General features: G+C 40.1%; 1 protein-coding gene across 37 annotated transcripts in view; it reads right to left on the bottom strand.

Annotated features, from left to right (window-relative positions):
- Positions 1-1,209: 1,209 nt before the first annotated feature.
- Positions 1,210-22,121, bottom strand: part of RFX3 (regulatory factor X3) — a 287,131-nt gene continuing 266,219 nt past the window's right edge. For 32 of the 37 annotated variants that reach the window (XM_077908536.1, XM_077908547.1, XM_077908603.1 and 29 more), the window contains 4 exons: positions 13,345-13,407; positions 12,344-12,386; positions 8,060-8,294; positions 1,210-7,798 (listed from right to left, as the gene is read on the bottom strand). In XM_077908536.1, coding sequence (XP_077764662.1) covers positions 7,735-7,798; positions 8,060-8,294; positions 12,344-12,386; positions 13,345-13,407 — 405 coding nt within the window. In that variant the 3' untranslated portion in view covers positions 1,210-7,734. Of the gene's footprint in view, positions 7,799-8,059; positions 8,295-11,709; positions 12,085-12,343; positions 12,387-13,344; positions 13,408-13,985; positions 14,019-22,121 lie in introns of those variants that run through there. The other 5 variants (XM_077908461.1, XM_077908465.1, XM_077908629.1 and 2 more) reach the window with 5 other exon arrangements.

Below are 22,121 nucleotides of genomic sequence, written 5' to 3' on the forward strand. Positions count from 1 at the left end.
TTAGGCCATAATGGCAAAAAAGTATTTGGTGGATGGAGTTGAATCAGTTAATGAAACCCGGTGATGTTTCTCAGGCTGCATTCATGTCTTGAAATGTCCAAGTTCCAAAAGAGAAGGAAATGCTATTAAGGATCTATGGTGGGAAGAATATTATAACCAAGGTAAGTACACTAATTAATTACAGGAAAGACTTCAGATTTTTAGAAGAAACCAAGTACAAAAATAAGGCTGGAAACTGGGAACTCTATTTTTTTTTTTTTGTACAAAAGTTCCAAATATTTCACGAGTATATATGCAACATAAAAATGTGCAAATTGGTTAGATACATTTTCTTCCTAGCATAGTACTCTTACAGACTACTTCTGTCTGCCTTTTCTTTCATTTGTTTATTAACTAACATTATTTGGTACATTTCTATGTTACTGGATTAAACATCTACATCAGTTGGGATGATTTTGGTGTTTTTGTGGGCTAAGAGGTCAATATTTTTGTTTCAGAAGTAACTTTGTACTATGATTTGAAAGCACCATGCTGGGGATTCCCACAAGGATATTTCCTGTCTTGCATTTCTATCTTTTAATGAAATCATAACAAATTGGCTATTCCATATTCTAGGAAGCCCCCCCCCCCACCGCACAACAATTAAAAAAAAATATTTGCAAGGTATAAAAAAAAAAGTTTTAAATTTTACTGTAGTGGTGGTTACATGCCTGTATGTGTTCGCCAAAACTCAGTAATGTATACTGAAAATAATACATTTTTCTGTATGTAATTCAAAGCAGCAAAAAATGGGGGCAGGGAATCTTAAGTGTATTAAAATGAATTTTAATAAGCTATTTCAATCTAAGCAAGGAACTTGGGTGCCAAATATCAATGTGAAGTGACATAAAACAAACACATTATGAACATCCAAAAATCTGGACTTACAATGGAACTGTTGACAGCTTCTGAAATTAAACAGCACTCAATCACTAATTTTCTTTGAGGGTAAGATTTGTACCCTGCTGGGCTTATAATTCTGTTTTCTCTTTTTGGGCTGTTCATGTGTAAATATTGCTAATTTCATTTGACACCAAAACGGAAAACAACTTAATTTTGTTTCTAAGCTAGTCAATGACACAGAGACTACCCTCTAGATAAGCAGGAGGTGCATTATGAGCTTTCTGGCAATGATTTGAGGGAGAAAAAAATCAAGGCATTTCAAATGTATTGTAACAAGGAAACAAATTTATTGATTTTAAAAGACAAGACACCATTTTGTTTTGAAAAACACAAGAAAGCTAGCCTGAGTTCAAGTCTGAAATATTCAGAAAAATCCTACTAATATCTTTAGTATGTTCCAGTCATTTGTTTAAACAACACACTAAAAGTTAATATATATTTTTATAATTATAAAAGTTCCCCAGTTATTGTACAGTACACAATACAAATCGCCCACAAACTATTATTTAGCTCCTGCCAATTTTGAGAGGACATGATATACTAAAAGATTTAGCATTTCTCACAAAAATCACATCAGGAAATACGTATTTACAAAATCAAATACATTATACAAAAAACCATCACATGTTATTCGGTAAAGATGTTTTTAAATAATTAAAAAGTTTATTCAACTGTAGTCCAAAAACTGGAAAAGAACATTACATTATCTCACACATACAATCTCTACAAAAGTTGCTTACCTCATTTACATAATATATTCAGTCGATTGTAAAATAAATGTTCAAATATCTCCTAGTGTTACTATGTTTCTGTGCTTGTGGGACTGAATAATGTAATCTGCCACTTACTAAGTGAAATTTAAATGATGGCACTTAAAAAAAAATACAGTATTTTAAAAAAACACAATGAAAGAAGTTTTACCTAGAAGGTACGAAAGCCCTGAGTGATAGTGGAATTACTGATTGGTAAGCACTACAATTAACCTAATTAAAAGTTTACCACCCCAGGCACAAATTTCCAAGTTTTCTCAAGGCACTCACTTAAAGTTTCTGTAACCAATGCATTGGTCACCACCATAGGTCCCAATTGATGATGGAGATGAGTAGAGAAAAAAATTTGCTTTGGTACAAAAGATGCTTTTTAAACGAATAAAATTCAATACCTCCTTTATTGGGTCATTTAAAATTGTGTTTAGCAGGTTAAAACAAGGCAATCATTCATTCAAAACTATTAATTCATTGAAGGAAAAATGTACTCGGTATCAACAGTCAATAGGGAGTTTTAATTTTTTCCTTCCTCCCCCAGAATCAGAATTCTTCTAACAGAGATTTGTTGTCCTCATTATCGAGCTACATAACAATTCTTACCAAAAGATTTCATTACTCAGGGCTTCCAATCCCAACATCATAATTTATTTAAAAAACAAAGGAAAGGGGGAGGGGAAATAAAGAATAAAATACCAGAACCAAATAAGAGACGAAACACATTTTTTGAAAATAAGACATATTACCAATTACTTCAAACAAAAGGAAAAAAAAATCCTAGGCAGTCACTTTGTAAGTGGCTTTTACTATTTAAGTAAAATTGGTAAACTAAACTCAGGTCTACTGGCACATAAAATCACTAGCAGCAATGATCAGAGCATGCAAACTGAGAAGCATTTACAGTAAATCATCATGAAGAATTCAAAAGAAGAGAGTTAAATTAAAACCCTTTGAGTATTGCATGTTAACACATGAGTAATTTGCATGGTTTGACTTCCTACGCTGCCTAAAAAAGCAATGTTTACGGCAAACTTGCACTATGCTATGGATGTCCCTTCACCAGACATCGGAATAGGTTACGCTCTTGGGTGCGCCCGGCTAGGGCCGCGCAAGCACATCTGCAGACGACACTTCTCTCATGTTCCGTCACGCAGAGGACAAAGGGGGACGAGTGCACGCAGAGCGTCCCTTGAACAAAAGTCGGCAACTGTGTAAGCGGACTGGCATTTACACATATCAGAAGCAGTCGTCATGGCATCTCCTGACAGATGAGCTGAAAATCAAGTGCTTTGCTCTCCATTCTACCTACGTCTAATCGGGTTTTTGTTTGTTTTTTTTTGACAAAGTGTTAAAAGTTTTGGAGCATAGGTAAAATTATGCCCTGTATGAAATTCCCAAACAATATTTCATGAGAGATCTAACTCCAAATAGCTTACCTGCCCCCAAAGAGTTCAGCTTTTCTTTATCCACTAGAACTCATTTCTTCCTAAGGCTTCACTTACAATTGTACTTTCTAAAGCTAAATAAATGAGATCTTTTGTTTTGTTTTGGGGAAAAAAAAAAAAAGAAATGTAACCCTTTCTTTATCATACCTTTTAAAGGCAATCTAGGTACTTTCAATGTGCAGAGGTCAGTTATGACATAGGTCTAAAGGCCCTATGTATCTGTCCTCCTTTTCTAGAGTCATGATGTGATGCTAGAAAAGTCGATTTTTTTTTTTTCTGTAAACAGTACACTTACTTAGATGGCAGTGAATATTTGGGAATAAATATATCAAGCCCTCTTGAAGAAGAAAATTAAGAGTTGTATATAAAATGCAAGTGTTCAGCATGGAAACACTTTCTCTTCCTACCCCCCCCTTAAAAAAACAGCAATAATTAGACATTTGGATATAGAGTATATTTTACCGGTCTAAGTCTAAATAAATGATCTGAAAGGCTTTTGTCCCCCATTGTATATCTTACAATGCTCAAAGGGTTAATACAAGGCATTACATCAAAGGGGTTTTCTAATACTAGAACCAAGCACTGAATTAATGCTTCTATTCCAGTTTTTTTTTTTTTTTAATCACCAGACTTGCAGAAATACTAGGATTCCGTTCATTGATTTGTTCTAACCCTATACATGGAGGTTGAACTGATCTAGTGACAAGCCCAATTTTCATAGCACTGCATGACAACCCCCTCTCCCCCATGTTCCAGGGTGATTCACAGAAATTGTTAAGTTCTGATTTTCAATTTTTTGATAGTTGTGGTTTCCTCACCGAGAATTTGGGGGAGGGAAGGGTTCTAACAAAGGTCAATTTGTTGCCTATAACCACTGCCTCAAATTGTCCAGAAAGGTGACTTGCCAGAGTTCTTTTACTTTCTACTTGTGTCCACACAGGGAGGACTGACATCACAGTGACACACATTTTTTTTTCTTTTTCACTAATGTTTCAAGCACAGCATCATTTTAGACATTTCAAATATATCGTCTGAAGAATTTTTTTAAATTTGAAAATGCATCACGCTTAGCACTTCTGGAGAGTGCATTCACGCAAAAAGGTTCATGATTTCAGTAATGAAAGAGTCGTCAGTCCTGAACGTCTTTGATAGCATATTCCACAAGGACGTGTTCATTGTTTACTCGTCTACTACAAATCAAAGGCAGTCAATGTTGCACACTACTAATTTTAGGTATGCAGTGTTAAAACCATTTTCTAAAATTTACTTTTTTTTTTTTAAAGTACACCATCTAAAGAGAGGTGCATGAACCGTGCTATACAGTACAAGAAAAAGCACAAAAAGGAAAGCAGATTTCTGAAAAGGCAGTAAGACTTAAATAGTCAGTCCAAACACAGTTTGGATGAGAATCCTGAAAAAGTGACCAGCCGCTTGATATCCAAAGAAAAATTTCAAAATTGGGCCCTGTGTTCCAAGGAGGTGGTTCCCCCATTTCACCCCATTGTTCACTGGCTTCATGGATGCAAATCTTCCGGGTATGATTCTCAATGTATGTATGTGAAGCTCAAACCATACCCACGATACTCAATCCTATTGTACGGAAGGATCTTTTCTGAAACTTAACGATAGCCAACATGCCTTCCTTAAATCTTCCTCGCTGAAAGTGTAGCACTTGGTCTATGTAGAGGTTTTTCATGACTAGTGGGTTTGATTACAATGTCAAGAAATATTAAGAAGTCCTTAACATGTGCACTTGTCACTTGTCAATAAATCTACTCTGAGAGTATTAGTGTCCGTATTATTTAGAAAAGTCACAGTTTCAATGAATGAAACAAATGAAAAATCAAACTATTAAATAAACACAATGAAGGGGATTGTTCCAATTTCCTCAAATGTACAAATTAGGAGGTTTGAATTTTCTCCTCTCTCTCACAATTCAAATTCGAGATTGGTTGAGACGTCTGTGTCTGATTATAGAGGTGTATTGTCTTACTGTGGACTACAGATCACCAGAAGTAGCCCAGCTTGTAGATGCTCTTTTGTCTGTTGGTCAACTATCTGCCCTAGTCACAGATGGATGCTCCTGTGTTCATAAAGGAGATCATGAAGTTCTTAGTGAGTCAAGTGGAAATGTAGTAATATTTATTAACTCCTTAACTGTCCTAATGGAGAATATACCATGAACAACTGGAAGAAATGTTGAATCCTGGAGGGTCCCCAATCCCTACCTTTCATCCATCTAAATTTGCCCGTTATTATCAGATTCCTCTAATGATACAAATATATCCAACATTAAACAATGATAATCAATACATTTAAAAATCATTCAATAAACAAGGTGAAACCAGCAAGTACATTTGGTCTGATACAGATGAGTAGAGTTCTGGGGCTGGTGGACAAGGAGAGGAAAGTGAAAGAGCTTTTTGGAAAGGAGAGTTGAGATGAAGAGTGTCTTTTTTGTTTTGTGAGTTTAATTTTACCTGCAAATGTTCCCTAATGCACACTGAAATAGATAGGTGGTCTTTGCAGTGAAGGTGTTCTGTTTGTTTGCCTTTTTGTGTGCGTGATGGTGCAAATTCATCGCCTTTTGGGCGAACAAAAAACAGGGATGGTCATGTAAATGATATTTGGATGAGGTGATGAGAGAATGCCAGTGAATACTTCCAAATAGGAGTGAGTTGAGTCATAGAAAATTTGAATCCATTTAAAAAATTACATCTAAAACATTTAAAGTTTACTTAAGAAACTCTGTTGATCTTAAGTTATGCGAACAGCCCAAGGCAATCAAGCAACAACAGTAGAAATATACTGCACGTCACCCGATAAGCCATTCGTTTTTTTTTTTTTTTTTTTTTTAACAGATTGGCTCACCCTCTTCTTTCCAACCCCCAACCCCACCCCAGTAAAACTGTTAAGATAAACATCTTGAGTTCAATATAGGCCTCATTAATCATCTGTAAATCATTTTGTGCTTTCCCTTTTTTTGGCTTTACATATTTATGTATTAATTTTTGCTGATCAGCTTTTTAAAAACTACTTAAATGAATGGATGTGCCTGTTTTTTGTTGTTGTTGCTGTTAATAACTTGAGTGCTTAAAAGAACCTTGGCTTTTCATGCAAATTAAGATGGGGATGGGTACATCCTGTCTAGGACCTCCCCCGACTTTGAGCTGACTCCTGCCCATGGGCACTTGAGTGCACCGTGAACACACAGACAACCAGGACACAGACGGAAAAAAAACATTTAGACTGAAAAGATGCACTTCAATAAGTACCTGCTTATTTTGTTAACTTTCTTAAATAACTAGATAAGAATGGCCTAAAACATATGATTTTATGTGACAAGTTGGTAATTAAAACTAGTCTGCTATTCCACACCCTTAAGCAATGTGATCTGTAATCAAGTAATATTCAGCTATAGGAATCAAAAAGTCCATTCGTGGTCACTCGGAGAGGGGAAATTGATTTCTGTCTTTTTGTTTTGCCCTAAATTTCCTTTGAAGAACATGTAACCTGTCCTTACTTCGGGAATCTGAAAGTGACAGGCACACCTTGTCAAATGGATTGAAGAGGAATTCACATGAACAAAATAAGCCTTACTAAACCGTTGCTTCAGTTCTGTTTTAAGGCACCATGTAATAGCCGAGGTACGATGATCCCTGATGTACATTCTTCAATGGCACTGGTCCATCCAGCCACCTATCCAAATCCTACAGAATTGGGGATAAGCAACAGTGTGGTGTGCCAGTTACACTGCCTTCAGGTTCTGTTTAAAATTTAAATCCACATACTTTAGAAACCAGGAAATATTTTTGAAGGAAATAACGATATGCAGGTTGCTACATTCCTTGCATTCTATAAATTTTCTTCTATAATAGCAGCATATTGAACTACTATTAGGAAAAAGACCTGGAATAAAAGAAAGTCATCCAAATGGAATGGTTTCCTGTATGTCCAGCTCAGCATAAGTAGCATGTACACTTAAAAAAAAAAACAAAACAAAAAAAGTCAAGTCATTTTTTTTTTCAGCTTCAGTATCTAACTATAACAGCCCCACTCAACAGCAGAATGCATCTGTGCAGTGGTCCCAAATACAGAATCAGTAGTCTTTAAACAGAGGAATTGGTATGCAAATAACGGTTAAAATTCAATGTTTAACGGAAGCTTGCATTAATATGGTTTAATAATTATGTACACAAATTATGTGCATATTAGCATAATCTCTTGCAGTTCTGTCATTTACCCTGAACTGATAAATGCACAGCTCAATTTTTCTCCAGAGAAAAATAGATGACCTTCCCAACCCTCTAGCACTATAATAAAAATGCTCTGTATTCTCTCTCCGTACCAAAGTGTTATCAAAACCGCGTCTTGTGGTTCTGTCCAATGAAAAGCACCTTTCAAAAGCAAATTTGATGCATCTGCTGCCAAATGGGCATGCCTCCAGTGTAAATCAAAGAAATTCATTTCTTTTGATATTTCACAGAAGTGCATCTAATTAAAAACTTACACATGAAATCATACACCAAGACTAACAATCAACAATAAAATATTTTAAGCTACAAAAAAATGTAAATTACTTTTTAATTATAAGAAAACAAAAACATTGGCATTAAATGTGGTAAAAATCCTTCTTGACACCTGAAACTAGAGAGAGAAAAAAAAAAAAACTTATTATTGAGAGGCAAATGATTTTTTCTTTACGTTAAAAAAAAAAAAGAAAAGAAAAAAAGAAAGACCTGGCAAAATACATACACCCATTCCATTTCACAACTCCAAAAAAGGTAATGTTCAGCACAGATAGAATTTGACAACAGTCGACCTTCAGGCTTATTAAATTTTCAGCTTAAGCCCAATCTATCAACAGGGGTAATGTTAGCTGGAAAAATACGCTTTAATAATCCTTACACCGCGGTGTACGTGTTTCCTGTGGCGCTGCACTGCCGGATGGTCTGGGTGCTCGTGACGATGTGCTCACTGTGGATGGGGTTCAGGAGGCTGGGCTGCACCCCGCCCTCCAGCACCGGCTGCATGCAGCCCACGGGAAACGCCTGGTTCAGCTCGGTCTTCTCTCTTTTGGCTTGGGGTTCCGAAGAGTCGTCCAGTTCTTCGTCCATCTCGCTTTCCACTTCGCTGCCTTCGTCTGCACAAACGACAACCCCGAGACCTCGTTACAGGAAGACCCCCCGCCCCCACCCCGGATAAAGGCCACCGTCGGGGGCTTCGGGACCCTTGGGCAGCTGCTCCTCCCGGGCCCAGGGCTTGCGGGTGTCCCTATCCCCTGGCACTTCGCTTGCAGCAAGGCCCTACTGGTGCCACCTGCGGTCCTCCCCAACAGGGCAAAAGTCATTGAGTGCTAGCCAGTTGGGGATGGAAACTTTTAAGAGTTCTTTTAAGAAGACCTTTGGGACTTCCTGAAGTTTTTGTATGAAAGATTTGGCCTAGGGGTGCCAGGGCGACTCAGTGGTTGAGCATCTGCCTTCCGCTCAGGGTGTGATCCTGGTGTCTGGGATGAGTCCTGCATCCGGCTCCCCGCAGGGAGCCTGCTTCTCCCTCTTCCCATGTCTCTGCCTCCCTCTGTCTAACATGAATAAATAAATAACATCTTAAAAAAAAAAAGTCAAGAGTTGGCATAATTTGAATCACCCTAAAGTAGTCACTTTGGTAGGCTATGCTGCTTTGGGGGGAATGAGCTGAAAACTGCTGAGGGAGGGAGGGAGGAAAGTTTTCAGTGTCCTTTGAAATCTACACTAGATATAAATTTCACCTGTGCCCATGTGAATGTAGGGGACACATGCGTTCATTCGCAAAATAACTACAGCATGGATAAGGAAGGGTTGCTGTAGAGACTTTTTGGTGCCCTTCAATGTTATAGATGACAATATTATATGGGCCCTTAAAAATAGACTAAGGGGCACCTGGGTGGCTTAGCTAGTGAAGCATCTGCCTTCAGCTCAGGCCCTGATCTCAGGGTCCTGGGATGGAGTCCCAAGTGGGGCTCCCTGCTCATCAGGGAGTCTGCTTCTCCCTCTCCCTCTGCCATTCCCCCCACTTGTGCTCTCTGGCTCTCTTTATCAAATAAATAAATAAAATATTTAATTTACACACACACACACACACACACACACACTGGGGCTCCTGGGTGGCTCAGTGGTTGAGTGCCTGCCTTTGGCTCAGGGCATGATCCTGGGGTCCTGGGATTGAGTCCTGCATGGGCTCTCCATAGGGAGCCTACTTATCCCTCTGCCTATGTCTCTGCCTCCCTCTCTGTGTCTCTCATGAATAAAGATTTGGGGATAAGCAATAAATAAAAATCTTAAAATAACTAAGTGACTGAGGTAGTAGTATCAGATTAAAAATGCACACTGGATTTCCATTCCTGCCAACTCTGATACTGTTAATAGCCGGTATTCATTTGTGGAAATTAAATGTATTAAATAGTTGTTGTCACCTCCAAATTTTAATACATTTTATATTAACTTAGACATCATTATAATGGGCTAACATTTAGGTTTTTTCCAGCATGTACTGTTAAAATTCCAAAGTACAGTAGAGAGAGAAAACACTCACACCTAACCTTACTACTATGGAAGGTTCTCCTCAGAAGAATGTAGAGAACACATCCCCATCAGTCACCTACAGCAAAAGTCCCTGCTAATATATGGGCCCCTTGGGTTTTCTTCTCTTATTATCATTATCTTATTATTGGGGCAAAGCTGGTTCCAGAGACACGTGATGAGGAGGAACAGAGCCTCCACATACAGTTGCACAGGTTGTGCAGCATGCAGTTGCTAGGAGTGGATCTCCTGAAAAGTGGTATGTGTAATTTAAAAGATCAAGATTAGATTTATTGACCAGAAAGGGCATAACGCATTACTGAGAGGTAAACACAGAAGTGCTCTTAGATGAGGCTCATCGACTTTACCCTGTTACCTTTTTGCCTCTGGAAAATGGACTTTATAATAACAGGGTTTGCCAGGAAGAGCATGTTCAAAGGGAATGTTGGCTACAGGGGAAAAGATATGTTTTGTAGACATTTGCTTCACAAAGACAGTATAATCGAAACACATTTGTATGACACATTTCAGGTCTGTTTTTGTATTTGCTTATATAGAAACCAGAAAAAAAAAACCTGGAAAAATCCTCTCTAAATTTTTCCTGGTGGTCATCCCCTAGAGTTGTGACTGTGAAGATTCACTTGTTATAATTTCTAAATCTCTGTATTATTTGAAATTTTTATATAGAGCTAAAAAATTTTCATTATCAGGAAAAAAAAAAAATTCTCATTCTGTGGAAAAAGCCCACAAGAACACTTGAAGATTTCACATTCAAATCAAGCCTCAGGCCCTGACTAGGCCAGTTTGGCCGATCTTAAGAAGTACCGGATCTGGGGGTGAATGGGACCAGCAGGGCCACTCCAAGGTGAGGATAAATCACATTGCTTCACGGCTCCCTCTCCACCAACTTTTCTGTGCCTGAGAAATAGCGTCAAAATAATAAAACAGGTGGCACTGAAAGGAAAAAATTCATTTCAAGCAGGCAGGCGAGCTAAGAGAGTGGAGAGAGTCCTTTCATCTACCATGCCGTGGGTAGAGATAGCAATGGGATAATAGGCTGAAGAAACCTAAGTACTCCAAAGCCACTTCTCTTCGGGTCCACTCGTGGGTGATGGGGCTCCAATGGAGAGGCTACAAAGCGATCCACAAAAAAGCAAGCCCTCTCTCCACTTCTAAGGGCAAATTAATGCAATTCCATAGACATTTCATGCTCTCCTAAAGATTCGAAGACATCTCCTAGAAATGTCCTCAAGGTCATAGAAATTTGGTACACAGAAACTAAAACGAGGTGCTACTGGACCTTACTAAAGACTTCGTTTTGGTCCAGCACTTTACAAAACAAGATGGGCGGCCATGCAGTGGTCCAAGTACAAGGCTCCTGCCACACCCTACGCACAGGGGTGAGACCCTCAAGCATGGGCCACCAGGCCTTGGTCAGCGCGTCAGCAGGGTTGCTTTATGTTGGCCATGGGTTTCAACTCTCACCTTCCTTACACACCAGTGTCATCATTGATTCACCTTCCAGACTGTCACTGGGTTAATTACAGAGAGTGTGTATTTTTCTGCTTGGTTCTTATGCCTATTCCTGAAACAGGAATTGACACTTGCTCCTCTGGCCAGAGAGGAGTTTAACGTGGGAGTGAGACTGACTGGATTCCTTAAGGACTTTGGCCCCCACGTTCGCGTGTTCCACCACTCAGGAGGCCAGGATGCTGCCCCAAGTACCCTGGCGCAGGAGGCTCTGGACATCATCACTGCCTTTCACATACGGATCCCTCAAGCCCTTTCTCCTGCCTGCTCCCCAGCTAGCTCTGTTCTGTCCTAGGACTAATTGGGCAGTTTTCCCCAGTCTGGGCTTTCTGTCCTTCCCTCCAGAACTCAGTTCCTTAAAGCCTCAGGATTATCTTTACTTTTTGTTTTTTATTTTTTTTTCTGTTTTTGAGGAAAGGTCTATACTTTCTGTATTATTTGTTTATTACATATTTTACATTTTACTTCTTCTTCTTTTTTTTTAACCTGAGCTGGTATTTTCATTAGGATTGTTGTCATTTGCACATGCTTGATCCCAACCTCATTTCCCCAGAGCCCGTGTGGTCCCATAGATCCTGAGTTCTTTCAAGAAACATGCTGAGTGGCCACGCGGGCTTTAAAAATCTAAGAACTCCGCATGTGATCCTTTGCATCTGTCCCCACTGCCGATCTTGCTTTTTACGGTAAGCTTCCTTGCTATCTCTTGACTTGTCTTTCCAGTGAAAAGTATGAATTACTGAGAAGGGGCAGGTTGAGAAATCTTTCCTGCTGCCGAGTGGACCTTCAATAAAATTTTATCACTTCTCACCAGGACTCTGGCGACAGTCAGAAATAATTTCTTGCTACCTGTAATGACATGTAGGCGAGAGTCGCGCAGGGTTTGCCAACTATATTTAAATTCAATTCTTGCATTTAATATCCCTCCCATAAAGAAGGCACAGAAATGGAGCAATAAACAATGAGGACTCTGAGAGACAAAACTGTCATATGTCTGTAGGGTTCTATGCCATTTCTATAGAATAAGAGAATTGTAGGCACACACCACATTTTCCTCTACAGGGATTTCTCAAAGAAGCCCTTAAAAATGTACATTTTCACTTCTTACCTTTATCCAGATTTCCAGGAGACACAGCATTTAAATCACCAAACTGTAAAACAATAGTCATTTGGGCAACAGTTACTACCACGTAGAATAAAATCATATTCTAACAGTCTGTGGCAAAAACACAAGTAGGACTTTTTAAGACTGTAAACCAGTGACCTTTTTGATCTCTAACTACCTGGGGTCACTCAATTTTCCAATCAAACTTGTCGAATTTGAACAGTTTAAATTGTGTCACAATTTAGCTGTCTTGGCCTCCTTGCAGAGAATAACAATTTTCTCTGCCTTCTGCGCTCCACTTTACTTTATTATTATTATTATTTCAACTTAGCAGTGAAGAGATGGGGCCCTGGCTGGCTTAGAGGGAAGTTGGATGTGGTGGGATAAATGTGGAAATTTGATGAAGCAGGACATGTCAGCTCCACCACCCATGGGCGGCCTAAAAGACCCCCTTAGGGTGCAATGTGACAGGGACTTGGTCCAGCCGCTTGGCTGAATTCTCTGTTTAAAGCTTTCACTAGTAGAAATGAAAAATGTAGCAGGGAACCCCAAAGTTCAGAGTATTTATTTTTTTAGAAAATCTTTGAGATTTCTTGTCTCGTAATTTGATGTTGTTATTTACTAAGATACCAAGATCCTATTTTTAAAAAGAAAGGCATCTGCTTGTTACTGATGCAACAATAAGGAATTTAAAACAATAGGAAGCAATTAATAACCTTCAGCTTTGATTTTGTTTTCTATCTTGGTTCAAAAGCTTAATGATATTTTTATCATGAGGAAATAGGTTTTAAGAGTCTCAGAGTGAACAAAGATGGATACTCTTAAAAAAAAGGGAATAGCAGAGGTAACCAAGTGGATCAGAAAAAGGTGATGTGAGACCTCAAAGCACCCACTTTTTAAATGGAGAACATTACTTCTGTAAAGCTGAGGATTCAGAATAACTCATTATAGAAATTTGGGTTTCTCTAGAGGCTTAGAAAGGGTGAGGCAGAAATTCTACTTACATTCAGAAGTTTGCTTATAAAGAGTTCCATGATAGGAGTTTTTTTTTCATCTACAAGGTATGTCTACAAAGTAATAAAACTGATCTTATTTTGCAAACATGTAACACATTTTTTTTTTTTTAACCTACACATGTACTGTTCTTCATAATAGCTACCCCTTGGGAGCTTAGATATATATTCCAGTCCAAGGATCTGGAATTCCTCTTTAACAATTAATTTCAAGAGTTAGTTTATGTATCACTCCAGAAAGCCCATTTTGTTATTTTATATTCAGTTGTGACTGCAAATAACACTCCAAATTATATCGATTGCCCTTGGTCCTGGAACAATGTCTGATGACTCATCAAAATCTAATTCACCTCTGCCACAATTCAGGATATTCAAAATAGTATGTCATTTTACCCCATTATTTCTCAGCAGTTCGGGGGCAGTTTAAGAAGAGGCATGCCACAGCATTTTAAGCTATGGCAGCATGACCGGGATAAACATGTAGCCTTCCCAGGTGATTCAAGGGGACAAGGGCCTTTTGGGTCCATAACTCTTAGAATTTTTTTTTTTAAACTGTCCCATTACTCTGTAGTTACCTCCCATTGGGCAAAAAATATAAAATCATAAATACTGAACTGTTGTTCTGAAGTTCTTCCTGATTCCATGGGTCAGAACCTTGTGTTAATCTAAATAAAAAGCACAGCTGAAATTATGCAAAAATTCTTGAATTAAAGAATATAAACAAGAACAAAAAAATCAAGGGGACCCTTTATCCATTTTTGGTATTATTAAAATAGTTTATAAAGAAAGAATGCCTGAAGCTGAAGGATTATTTAGAAGTGATTTCTAATTGATGCAACACAGTGAATTTATGTTTCTTTTAAATGAATACTATAATAACACTTAGGATCCAATTCTGGAAACAAGTTGGCAGTGATGAGCTTTAAGCATTTGCCTCTAAACCTAGAAAAAGCGAACGTTCCATTTGTTTCTGAAAAATCTCAAAAGGTTGAGACTAAAGTATTACTGCCATTAGTAATCAATAATATCACACAAAGTGGCTAAAACCAAACTCAGGACATACTGGGAAATTTTCTTCAAAAGAAACTGTTTTTGACTGCTATTCAACCGAAATATGGCAACTTCCTTAATACAAAGATTTTCCACTAAACGTTCCTGCTTCATTCCAAAGAATACATTTGATTATTCAGGATGCTAAAAACAAAAAAACGAAACAAACCCCTCCCTCTAACCCCCCCCCCCCCCCCCCCGACGACAATCAACATTTCAATGGTAGGTATTATCATGAGTAAATAGATATTTGCATACTAAATGCTTTGTGCCTGTGGCCCCTGCTGTGCTGGACTCCGTACTATCAATCCGAGAGACCCATCAATGCCTCTAGGCGTCTCTGGGATCAGTAACAAAGTTGCACATGTACAGCAAGGAGAGAGAGTAGATTTAAAATAAAACTCTTGTGAATAAGAGGTAAGATTTTGATATCCAATAGAAAAGGTAAAGGTTTTTATATGTATTTCACATGTGAGGAAAAGAATACACATGGGATTCAGAAAAAAAACCACTTTACTCCTTACAGATTGGCTAAAACGAGGAGCATCCGTTCAATTCACTTATTATTCAATCATCTATTGGGAGCCAACTATGCGCCAACCATTGTGCCTGCCAATTCCAGTCAGTTAATCTGGAAATATCCCCTCTTTCTGAAGGTGAGTATCACAAGTTGGTTATATTACAAAGGACAGGTAGTTGAGCCAAAAAGTGAGGCAAGCTTCGAGAAGGGTGTAGAAGCACAGGCATATCAGAAGGGAAGTCAGCTGCGGGGGTTTGGGAAGGGGCAGCAGGTCCAGGCAGCAGGAAGGAAGGGCACGAACCAGAAACCACAGAGAAGGAAGAGATCCTGTGATTTGGATGAACAAAATGGCGGCTCTCGAGAAAGCAGGGAGATTGCCGTCAAGTTTTAGCTCCAGCAAATGGAAAAACTAACTTCCCTCGCCACACGGGGGCCTGGAGAGGCGGCTGTTTGTTGAGGTGGCATCTCAGGGCTCATAAAGGACTTTCAAGGTTCCGTGTATGCTGGGCTTTCTTTCAAATATTATGACCTCAAGTATCACTTTCTCAATATTGTTTCCTCAGACAGGCTTTTCCTGACAGCCCAGATAGGCATCTCCTATCCTGTCAGCTGTAATCATTTCCTTCAAAGCATCTGCCACCACATTCAACACTTAACTTTGTTTCCTCTTCTAACATCTGACTTGTTCCCAGGCCTGGGGCCAGGGCTGTGGGGGCCGGGGCCTGTGTCCTCCTCATAAACATACCCCAGAATCTACTATGGCACCTGACAGATAGTAAGGGCTGATTGCCTACCAGACGCATGAATTTGCTTCCTCATTTCAGCCTCAGAAAAACTTAAGAATTTGGCAAGATAGTGAGCTTAGATGTAATCTCATGGCCACTAAAAACAAATGGATTTATCTAACATTTGCAGGAGATGTGGTGGTAGGGGATTTGAGATCAGATATTCTGCACTCTCGAGTTAGGAACTTAAGGTGGGGGAGGAGGAAGAGGAGGTGGAGAGGGAGAGAGGCAGACAGATAGGGAGGGGGGAGTAGAGAGAGAGAGAGAGAGAGAGTGTATGTTCCATACATGGAGGGAAGAATACAAATTAAGGGGTTTAAAATGTGCTCTGGGGTTAGAAAGCATATGGCCTTTTGATGTAGGTGGGAATCAAAATTCTATAGATAAATTGGGGATGTTCTGAAGTAGAAACAGAATGGAACATAGAGGAAGCATACCTGTTGTTTCGGAAAGAAAAACCTCATTATCCCAGAAAGCATTTCCTCTGGGTCCCGACAGGGATCCTAATAATGTGCACCTTCCTGGACAACAGCAGACCAATAGATGTGGAGGGAGCCTGGGAGGCCACAACCTTGCAAGGAGAGTAGTAACGACTGGGAAGGGTTCAGTGGGCAACGGGGCAGGACAAGTACAGCTACAGGCAGGGCCCTTGAGGGGAGGTCCGTACAACCCTGACCCGTGGCCAAGCCGCTCAAGAGTGGTTCCTTACAAGACCCCCAGGTCTTGGGGCACCTGGGTGGCTCAGTGGTTGAGCATCTGCCTTCGGCTCAGGTTGTGATCCTGGGGTCCTGGATCGAGTCCCATGTCAGGCTCCCTGCAGGGAGCCTGCTTCTCCCTCTGCCTGTGTCTCTGCTTCTCTGTGTTTCTCATGAATAAATAAATAAAATAAAATAAAGGCCCCCAGGTCTACCACCTGCCACCATGAAAGGAGCCAGGTGCTGCTCAGGAGATGCAAACCCCAGGTGCCCCTAAGAGGCCACTGTGCATTGGATCTAGAAGCAGTGAATTTTTCACAGGGACGGAGGTAATGCTAGTACTCTGATACGTGGGAACGGGAACGGAAACAGTGCAGAGGAAGTCAGGGTGCAGAGAGCAAGCAGGAGGGAATTCATGGGGGCCCACAAAGCAGAGACTGGGGGGGGCAGGAGTCAGGGACAGAAGGAAAGAGAATTCAGGACTGGGATGAAGACCTCACCCTTGGGGCCACTTTCCCTGCTGGATGAGTTTACCCCATCCCAGGGAGAGAGGGTTAGGGAGTCCTCATAACCACATCACCTTGGGCAGCCAGGTAAACAACCCCTCTAGAAGCAGTGTCCTACTAGAAAAAGCATCAGTGTATCCAGATCTACAGGCAGACAGATACAATCACACGTACACGCGGACATAGGCACACACGTTCTCTCTGTTCATTGCGACATTAGCTGTCCAAGTCTACAATCACCACACACAAGAGCGCCTAACTGGTTTACCTGGTGGCATCAAAACATGACAGTGTAGTCTAGAACAGGGGTTGCCAAACTTTATTTCAGTAAAGGGTCAGACAGTAAATACTGTAGTTTTTATAGTCTTGTTGCAATCACTCCAACCTGCCACTGTTGGGTAAAGATAGCCGGGGACAATAGGTACACGAATGGGCGTGACTGTGTGCCAATAAAATGTTATTTAGAATAATGGATGATGGGCTGAGTGTGGCTGGAAGAAGAACCTGCAAACCCTGGAAGATCTGCTCCACCTTACAAACAGTGGAAGGAAGGGAAGCTTTCGTCTTTAAGGAAGGCGTGGAGACTTGGGGCACAGGATGGCTACGGAAGCAGAAAGAGCTAGCACACCTGAGGCACGTGAGCATCAATGGGTCATAAGGAAAGAAACTAGGGTCAACTTCCAAGGATAGAAGCCAGTCGAAGGAATAGTTTTCATCTTTTCTGCAGAGGCTTGCCTGTATAGACAGAGATGGACCAAGGCTGGTATATAATTGTGGGAATTAGCAGGTGAACAGGGAAGATGTCTGGGGTGTGAGAAAAGATTGCAGGGAGGGTTGTAAGGAAAGAGACCAGGCCACGGGTGACGTGTGCTATTCGTTCAGATGGGGTGAGTCCCCCTAATGGGAAGCTTGTTCCAATTGGATGGTGGGAGATGTGAGGAGAGAGTCCGACAGCCTAAGTTCTCCCCCTGGTAAAAGCAAATGCAGGAGTTCAGAGGAAGATGGTTTTCAGGGTGGTGTCACTATTGCCGAAGCGATAGATATATGTTGAGCAGAAGAGGAAGTCAGGATGAATAAATATACTGGGAGAAGAGCCTACAACACGCAAGTCATAACTGATTTTATTCAAAGCAATATTAGCTTTCCTATTGTAATAGTTTCCTATGGCTGCTGTCACAAATTGGCACAAACGTAGTGGCTCAAACAACACAGACTTACTATTTTTTAATGCTGGAGGTCAGAATTCCAAAGTGGGTCTTCCTGAGCTAAAATCAAGGTGTCGGCAGGGTTGTGTTTCTTTCTGCAGATTCTAAGGGAGAATTTCTTTCTTCCTTTTCCAGCTCCTTGAGGCTGCCCCCACCCGGGCTATGGCCTGCGTCCATCCCCAGAGCCAGCAACATCAGGCTGAATCTCTGGCTACATCACTCTGACTATTCTGCCTCTGTGTTCCACTTTTTAAAGACCCTTTGTGATCACCTTGGGGCCACCCAGACACTCCAGGATAATCTATCTCCTAATTTTAAGGTCAATGAATTAGTAACCTTAACTGCATCTGTAACCTAACATATTCATGGGTTCCAGGGATTAGGATGTAGACAGACATCTTTGGGAGCCCACGCTATTGCTTACCATGCATACCTAAGATATTTTGAATTTTTTTCTATTATTAGAGGAAACACACCCTCCAGATTAAGCTGATTAGAACACGGTAATTGCTTTCCTCAATTTTATCTTTTGTGTCCTTCCCCAGGGCGGGGTGGGATAGTACACAGCCATAAATTCATCTTTTATGGTATATTGGTCACTCAGGACATCTGTGTTTCATTTTTCATTTACAGACCTTCAATTTGATGTACAACTTTCTATCAGTCTGAAGGTTTTTTTATAGCATGCATTTCAAGCTCTAAGCTTGTGGAAACCACACACGTATACAAAATTTACCAGGATCAAAGAGCTAAAATGTGTTAGTAACATATATGATGGAAGTCATTCCAGACAAAAATGGAAATTGAAATTGAGGAAACCAAAAGCTATCGGAGAGTGGGCCAGAACAGCCCTGAGGCTCACATCCAAATGGAAGCCTATATGGCAACTCTAATGTCAAAGTTATACACTAAGATAGGGTACATACTGGTCTTTGGACAGTTTCATGAGGATTAACTTGTGCCACCAAACTATACCACAAGCAACCCCAAAGACCTCAGAAAGCCCACTTGTATCACTACCTGATGGCTACTCTTGCGAGTAGTCTTTACATAGATTCAGAATAAAGTGATGCTCTGATCTCATACTGCAGACCAGTTCTGCCAGCAGTGGCTAACTTTTGATATACACATGTCGGGAAGAATTTCTGGATGTATGTGTACATCTTTCCAGTTTCTGCCAATGAATTGTTTGCTCTAGGAAAGAGATCTCTAAGCTGTCATAGACACTAAAAGCAGATAACTGTAAAATTCTTCTGAAGTGGTTTTTATCTCAGAGTTGGAATAAGATGTCTCTTTGGGACTGACTTTTACTTTTTAGCTTGAATAAATTACACATATATAGTAACTGTATATATAATACATTCTCTCCCCATGTCACAAGACCTTTTACTCATTCCTACTAGTTAAAATTTGACACAAGTCTAGTTATTATTATCTAATTATGTTTATACTTCTTCCCTAATATTGCCATTTTTTTCCTAATTGACTTATTTCTGTCTTCTATTTTGTTGGCGGTGTTTTACAAAGCATTGAATTAGTTTGCCTCTGATTACCACTTTGGCTCCATCCCAAAGAATGCTGTTGGATTCTTTGTTAATTCCATGAATCATTTGATTCAACATTCAAAAATTGTCTACAGGCTTTTCTCCCCCCTCACAATATAGTTTTATTAAAGTCTTCACATGTCTTTTACATTATCTGTTTTATGCATTTCAACTTCTAAGCTCACCTTTATATGGTCAAGAACACGATGGTCTAATTGTACGCATTATTACTTGGATTGTCAGTGCCAAATCAATATTTAAAAATCTAATCTAGGGATCCCTGGGTGGCTCAGTGGTTTGGTGCCTGCCTTCAGCCCAGGGCGTGATCCTGGAGTCCCGGGATCGAGTCCCATATCGGGCTCCCTGCGTGGAGCCTGCTTCTCCCTCTGCCTGTCTCTCTCTCTGTCTCTTATGAATAAATAAAATCTTTACAAAAAAATCTAATCTGGAATAGAAGGCAGTCAAATATAGTCTCTCCTGAGACACATAGCTATACACATAGCTTCAGATCTATACCCACCTTGTAGGAAGGAAATGGAACTAATAAAAATCAGGTACCTGGTATGTGTCAGTCTGCCCATCCACTCCATCTACCTACCTACACCTACTTACCGATGCCTAACTGCATACCCACCTAATTTTATTTTCACAACAGCCTTGTGAGGAAATGGTCCTCATGCTTATTCTGTTGATGAGAAAACTAAGATAAGGATATATGTAACTTGCCCAGGTTGCAAAGGTATTAGATGGGAAAACAAGCAGCACAGAACAGGAGGAACCACAACAGATCTGGAGCCAGCCTGTCCTGGGTTTGAATCACAACTCCACCACTATCCCCTATGGGATTCTAGACATGTCACTCATCTAATCTTAGATCTCCTTTTTTAATGAAATAGACAGCCTACTGTCTTCAAAACTCAGTTTTCAAATATTAGCAATAAAGTCTTAGAATTCCATGCAACCATGAGGCCATAAGATGGTGACGTCAAATAAAATGCCTCTAGTTGAGTGGGGCTACCAGGTGTGCTGCCTGAGAATGGAAGTGTTCCTTAGGCCCTGACTTGAGGGCTTGATGTTAATGACCTCAATCTAGGGTTGAAGGTGAAGTCAGTTATGTGCTGATCAAGGACTTAATGACTCACACAAGTACCAAGAGAAGGGCTGTCCTAAGCATGGATGGTGTGTGTGTGTTTAGCAGAATGGAGATGATTACATCATGAGAAATAGCTGATGAGCTCAGGCGACTATCAGCATGTAAATCCTGCCCTAAAAGTTGCTTCTCTCTCTGCTCTTCTGAGAAGTCAACGAAGGAAGAAACAGCTTTAAAGCTTTCCCTCCATGGAAGCAGCAAGATGGTTCACATGCAGATTTGGAACTTCCTGACCCAACTCTAATCTTTCAACATTCTATACTTAGCTTGAACTTTGTAAAGTTCTGAATTTTATAAATCTTACATAGCTGGGCAATCTCCTATGATAGTTCTATTAAATGAAGTTAGTAGAACTTAATCACAAGGGGCACCTGGGTAGCCCAGTTGGTTAAGTGCCTTCAGCTCAGATCATGATCCCAGGATCCTGGGATCAAGCCTTGCATTGGGCTCCTTGCTCAGCAAGGGGGTCTGCTTCTCCATCTGCCCTTCCTCTTTACTCATGCTCTCTCTCAAAATAAATAAATAAATAAAAAAAATCTTTTTTTTTTTTTTTTTTAAAGAACTTAATCACAAAAGGATTAGTTAGTGGCAACTATTTTGAATGTTTGAGATGGTGGAGAGAAAGGTCTTGAAAATTCAATCATAAGGGATTTCAGAGAATTATGATTTTCTAGAAACGTCTTCCAAATGAGAACCAAATTAATCAAAGCAGTGTAGGTAATGAAGTAAGAACTAAGCTTTAGTTCCTTTTGATGGAAAAAAGTAGTTTTAACAACAGGAACATTTAAGAGTACCAATAGGCCAAACTGAGAAGAGCTTCTGTCCTGAGCCCCACACTATGGAGAGCCCTGCCCTGGCCATGTCTATGTCAATATTTTCTGAGTGGATCCAGGATGAGCCTGAGAATTTTACCCTTAAACTCAGCATTCTTAGTTGTGATCAAGACATCTTTATCAACCTCAGCGGATGGAAGAGATTCTACTTACAGTTTGACTCATAACTTTCTAAATGTTTAGACATACAGGTACCACAGACCTTGCAAATATTAGGGTTCAGCCTGGAAGCATATCCTTATGTGAATAAAACCGTGGGTTAAAAAGAAAGAACTCTGGTGCCTCTAACTTAAGACAGACTTCATTGAAGGTCACATTTGTCATTTAAGAGGAAATCTTGGCATTGGTTTATTATGTGAGAGAAGTACTTTTTTAAGATTTAATTTATTTGAGAGAGAGAGAGAGAAAGAGAGTCAGCATGAGGGGCAGAGGGAGAAGCAGACTCCCCACTGAGCAAGGAGCCCGATGTAGGGGCTGGAC

The sequence above is a fragment of the Canis aureus genome, chromosome 1 (assembly GCF_053574225.1).
Source record: "Canis aureus isolate CA01 chromosome 1, VMU_Caureus_v.1.0, whole genome shotgun sequence".
Classification (NCBI taxonomy): Eukaryota; Metazoa; Chordata; class Mammalia; order Carnivora; family Canidae; genus Canis; species Canis aureus.